Source organism: Copadichromis virginalis, linkage group LG9 (assembly GCF_057382275.1).
Source record: "Copadichromis virginalis isolate Kocher_CV1m ecotype Utaka linkage group LG9, C_Virginalis_male_GT1.1, whole genome shotgun sequence".
Taxonomy (NCBI): Eukaryota; Metazoa; Chordata; class Actinopteri; order Cichliformes; family Cichlidae; genus Copadichromis; species Copadichromis virginalis.
This window is the reverse complement of record NC_140626.1, coordinates 30,133,504-30,139,503: the sequence shown is the minus strand read 5'-3', so window position 1 is coordinate 30,139,503 and position 6,000 is coordinate 30,133,504. Positions and strand designations below refer to the sequence as shown.

The window sequence follows — 6,000 nt, the reverse complement described above, 5'->3', positions numbered from 1 at the left end:
GTCATCTCTGAAAAACAGCGTCTCTGTTTAATGTTCATTTCAGGGCTGATTGAATTGGTGGGTGTAGCACTGTCACCGTTAATGGAGCGATCTCTAATTAGCTCTGTAGGTTCTGGCTAGTGTCAAAGGCAGACAGAAGGGCAAGGTGCAACACTACTCTGACACATCCTGCGAATGCTGGAGGTACACTGTGATAAACAAATAGCTGACATTTGCATAAATTACAGATAACCTATCAACAAGTATGCCGATGTCTTCTAACTTCATTTTCTGTATTAAAAATGGACTTATGAGCCTTAAAGTGCTTTCATTATTCTCCCTCTTTTATAGGGATGGAGAGGCCTCTTGTATGTGTGTGTGTGTCCATACGCACTGTGCACCGGGCCATAGGGGCAGGGCTGTGATGGTTTAAACATGGAGGTGAGGAGCAACTTCAAGGCAAAAGTAAGGTGTGTTCGCGATAATGATGGGCCGCAAACGGGCGCTATCGCCATTCAGCAAGACCCAGAAGTTGATCTATAATGGCTGCCCATAAAGGAGAATCATCATCAATGAAAATGACAGGTTATTAAGATCCGATTTTAGGGGGGTGGCAGGGGGTGCTATGGCTTTAGTATGATAGGTTAGCTATCTATAAAACCTTTAAAGCCTGGCCCTCAATGACAGCAGTCCCGATCCTCATCTCCCTCCACCCTGTGCAGAGACACATGCTAATAAGCTCACAACCTTTAATTAAGCAATATGTGTAAGTAGGCGGCCATTACAGTCTGATTTGTGAGCCACTTCATTACACTAAGCACCGGCTAGCAGACACATATTCAATACAAATCAAGCTGGCCTGAATATTATCCTGCTTAATGTGGGGCCAATATTGATATTTTATCACTCGTGTTCTGATTAGTGACTTTAAGAATCTTCATATTTCATTGTGTTGAGGCAGTCCCCAGCACTTAACAACCTGTATCCATTAGAAGTGGTGGTGAAGTATTTATTTGCTTTATTAGGTCACAGATGGCTTATCAGTTCACATACACCATTTATGTTTACTTGCACAGGGTCTCAAGAGTGAAAAGTACAGTGCATTTCTCACTGTGATTCTTTGAAGTACTACACAATACACAGAACAGGGGGATGTTTTTTGTAACTACTAAAAAACAAACAGGTGATGAGAGCTGTTGTCAGATTAATAAACGCTGATTTTAACACAAAGAGCAGGAAAAGTAACATTCAGAATGCATAACTTCTGCAGTGCATTGCTAAATGATCAATAAGAGGACTCAGTGTTTATTCTCTCTTCCATCTGGTGTCATTGATTGAGGTCTTGTAGTGCAAAACTGGAGTCACACCTGTTTCCTCCTATTGGCTCAACACGATGGGACCCTAAGGGCAATGAAACGACTGATAAAACTGTGTCAATAACAGGTAGGTTTGCACAAGCAAGAGAGTCAAACGTGTGTGAGGTGAGGTGACTGGGACGACTGAATGTGCTGTAGTTGTGTGCTCTGAGTGTGACGAGCTAACTGTGAAAAACATATTTTTGTTACAGTGATAGAAATAACAGAGAGAGACACTCACGCCAGAATCGTTTCTTTCGTTTCCGTAGCTGGAGAGCGTCGCCTCCTTTGTCCTCCCTCTGTTTGTCAGAGCTCTGAGCCGGGCAGGGCACCGTGCTGGATGCGTTGTCGAGGCCTTCTATGTCACCCATCACCTTCAGAAAAAGAAAAAAAAACTCACCCAAAGCATGCTTAAATCAGCCAGGTAGCATAAACGAGAAAAGGTGACAAAAAAGAAATGAACAGCACAACAATGATAAACCCGACTGTTTCAGGAGCCCCCGCGGCCTGTGAACGTATCAAGCGTCACAAAGTGCAGGTTGAACTTGGATGACAGTGACTGAGATTGGCAGAAGAACTGCGATTTTCCTCGAGGCCTGCGAATAGTGTTGTCATGCACAGTCTCTTCCTCTGTCCCCGTGCTTAGAGTGAAGTTGGAGGAGAAGCAGAAATGGAGACTTTATATGACACACTACCTCTCGTCCCAGAGGGGAAACGGCTCTCACAACTCTGGGTTGGCCTACTTATATACAGTGATAGGAAATATAACTTAAATCTCACTGGTATAAGCAATTACAGAATGATGAACCACACATTTGTCAAAAAAAAAGGCATATAAAAGAAGAGAATAATGTTTATCAGGTTGTGCTATACATCAAGTGGTCAGGCTGAAAATGCAGGCTGGCACAAAAGCACCCTATACATGAAACCAGTCTATATATTCAAAGTTTAGTTTTGCAAGTGTTGACAAAAAAATGTTTTCTTTTCTATTATTTATTTCATTTTAGCTCATTTTATTTTTTTATTTTTTCTAAAATTAGTATAAACTTGCTTGACAATTGCCTGTGGTGTACTTCAGGGAAGTCCTCCTATTAAACAGATATGACTGCCAGGGAGGCATTAATCTCCTCATGCAACATATAGTACATAGCCAAGGACATTCCCCTCCCTAATTCTTTTCCTCTGCCTCTCGTAGACACACGCGGCACATGAAACGACATCACACACACGCACGCACACAGAGAGCGCGCTCACTTCCTGTAAAAATCAAATTCATATTTCTGAGGGCTGCCGATGACCTCACGGCAAATGAAGCGCAGGTCTTCAGCTCCACAGCGGCAATCAAACATGCAGCAGAGTAATTACAAAAGAGGGGTAGGAGGGAGAATTGATGTGGTTTGTCAATTAATGTTGCTGCAAGGTGTTTTTTCAAAAGGTTAACTTCTTCATATTGTCTGCATGTTAAATTAGGTCAATATTGGTCCGGTGAAGAGTCGTCGTGTGCAGAAGGACAGTGGACTGAGCTGTGGGAAGGAAAACACACACACACACACGCACACACACACACACAAACAGCTCTGTTAATGAGAGATGGTATATAATGATTATTATGAAACCTCTTCCCAACTTTGCATTGCTCTGCATCATTATTATCATATTTGTTTGCTTTGTCACTGTACTTGTAAAACTCCATAAGTCCAGCTGGGAAGGTAAACTAATAAATGTTATGGAGTTGAAACCGTATGTGTCTAAACTGCATAGCTTTGGTTTCTACAAACAGTTAAGTGCATTCCCAGAACAGGGAGAGAGAGAGAGGGGAGGGAAAAAAAAGCACAGCTGAAATTGCAGAAAAAAAAGTGTTTTTATTTATACAAGTCGCTGGAGATGCTCATCATCAGCGTTTTTTCCGAGCCATAAATAATTTGCAGAGAGAGGTAATATTCAAGCTGGCAGAGCCTTAGTTGTGCATCTTTAATGGAAGTTTTACAGAAGCTGAGCCAGTTCTTGCATATGCTGCTGCCTCCCATATGGAGGAAAGGAGACAAAAGGAGCACAGTTGGCTTGTCCTATCTTTTTATAAGTCCATCGACACTTAAATGTTAGCCCCGGAGAAAAAACGACACAGGGGGACATAAACCCACTGTGGTTTTAGGAGGGAAGATAATGACTTTGCCTGCATTAATTTCTTCATCAGCCATCTTGTTTCTCCAGACAGAGTGGTTATGAGTCCTTCTCTGAAGGTCCTAGGTTATATAGATGCATTTCCCTGCATAATTTTGGCCCTAACAGTTGTTGTCAGCAGTGCGTTTTGTGAGTCGGCAGCTGTGGAACATCTGTTTATAGGTAATGAGTGTTTGAAAAGCTACACCTCACTTTACCTTTAATGTCTTTTATTGGAGCACACTGATGGGAACGTAGCTTTAACTTTTTCTATTGTTGTGATTCAGCGAGAAGATTCCTTCAACATGGTCCATATTACAGACACCTGCCTTGGGCAACAAACTGAACGAGAGCATATGATGGATCATTAATATTAACTTTCTTTAAACAGAATTCAATATGCAAGTCAATAAAGACTTGAGCATCAGTTAATTTTTACGACGCACCCACGATTTCAGCTTTCCTCCGTTTGGTCCTACGTGTCACCGAGGACGGAAACAGAGGAAAGAAAAGAACGGAGCTGTTTCAACAGTAGCTGAATAAACAACAGAAATAGGTTAGTTTCTCGTGACTCTCGCTCAGAAGTTCATTTTACAGCAAATCAAACAGTACACACCTAACTGTTTTGCTCCTTCCAAACTGTGTCTTACAGTGTCTATAGCTCAGGGCACTTCTTCTGGGACTTGCTTTTTAAAATGTGCATTTAGGCAAATCTTGAGTGTATATGTGTTGCGTTATGCAAAGCTACAGGCCCCTCGAGCTGTGGTCATGTTAGGCTAAGGGCGGAACAAGTCCTCCAGGGCACCGATGTCCAGGACGCTGCCTGAAAAAACAAAGGTTTTTAAAGGAAATGAGGCATCAGTCAATATTTCCACAATAAATGGAAACAGACTCCTTAAGTAGTAAGATTAGCTTTTAAGCTAACTGAGGCGGAGAATCGAGTACTGTCAGTACACAGTTTAATTAAGATAAATGCTTTTGTCACTGGTTGTGAAAATTTCACAAATAAAGAATCCATGCAACTGTAGTGTAACCACATCATCACATCTCAAAACATGTTTTTTACATAAAAAAACATGTTTTGAGATGTTTTATATATATATATATATAATTTGTGCTGTTCTCATCTCTCAGCAGCAGTCACCTTACATTTTAAAGCCATTTTGTATATAGGACCCGGCTGCAGTGTGTATATCACTGCCAGAATTACATAAAGCACTAATAAAATCAGCTCAAGTGTTCTTCCAAGTGCTGGGGATGCCCTTTGGAGATTCTTAGATCTTGCCCTATACATAAAACCAGTCTATATATCCAGGGGATTAGTTTTGCATATGTAAAGAGGGGATCTGTTCTGAAAAGCAAAAGGAAGCGACAAAGTACTCTATTGGCAACTCCGCACATCGGCACTATCATACCCACCACTGGCGGGTGAAAGAGGATGCCATCAGCATGTCTTGCTGCTGGGGGTCCTTTGCCTGTGAAGTTGCAAGGAACAGACAGCAATACCCACGGGACATTGTGTGTGTGTGTGTGTGTGTGTGTGTGTGTGTGTGTGTGTGTGTGTGTGTGTGTGTGTGTGTGTGTAAGAGAGAGAGAAAAGGGATCAACAGAAAGATTATGAACAGCATGTGTCTGTGTGTGCATGTGTGTGTGTCTGTGCATGAGTGCGAGCCTGTTTTCCTGTTTTTCTGTGACACCTATCTTTCACTTACGGTGGCTTCTCTGACACTTCCTGCACTGTTTAAAGAATAGCATGTTGCCAGGTTGGGAATGAATTCTGTTTCTCTGAGTGAGCTAAGGCTGTGTCTGCCAAGGTTATTGGTGTAGTAAATTTGTGTGTTTATGCGAAGGGAGAGCGCTGAAGGTTTTGTGTGAACACTATAACTTATTTTTTTCACAGACAGAAAGGATATGTGAGTCGGTGTGTGCGCGGTTTTGTTGTTTGAAAAATCCTCCCAGATGTCTCATCTGCTATGCACAGGTCTAGAGGCTACGCACACACAAACAGACAGACAGTGTGACACCAGTAATAGATATATCATGCCATGTGTTTATTCACATAAGCGCTCCATCATTCAAATTATGATTGAGAGCTATTAGCGCACAACAGAGCCTCAGAGCTAATTGTTAGTGCGTATGACACCCTCTATCCTCACTCTGTTGACATTCAAAATATTAATTTTGTTGGGACGATCCAGGTTGTGAGGGGAGTGACAGAATGATTGAGGAAAGGAAAACATTCTTGCCACAGCAGCAGTCGTTAGGAAGTCCTACTTTTAATTAGGCAACAAGCTATGAATCAGCCGGTTACTCTGGCCTGTCTCTCTTACAAGTGCTTAGAGGACAGCAATCAATATTTTCCAATGTCACCGTGAGTCGTGACTTAAACCGATGTCCGGGACTTTATACAGAGCAGATCTTTGCACCCCAAAAATTCTAAATGATTGTTACCCACACACACGGAGACAGAGGAAATTGTTTTGTCGGCTAAATTTCGGCTTGTAGT

At 42.0% G+C, this 6,000-nt stretch overlaps 1 protein-coding gene across 1 annotated transcript in view; it reads right to left on the bottom strand.

Annotated features, from left to right (window-relative positions):
* Window positions 1-297: 297 nt before the first annotated feature.
* Window positions 298-6,000, bottom strand: part of ofcc1 (orofacial cleft 1 candidate 1) — a 76,784-nt gene continuing 71,081 nt past the window's right edge. The window contains exons 23-24 of the mRNA XM_085468694.1: window positions 1,576-1,708; window positions 298-1,380 (exon numbers count right to left, since the gene is read on the bottom strand). Coding sequence (XP_085324820.1) covers window positions 1,307-1,380; window positions 1,576-1,708 — 207 coding nt within the window. The 3' untranslated portion in view covers window positions 298-1,306. The remainder of the gene's footprint in view (window positions 1,381-1,575; window positions 1,709-6,000) is intronic.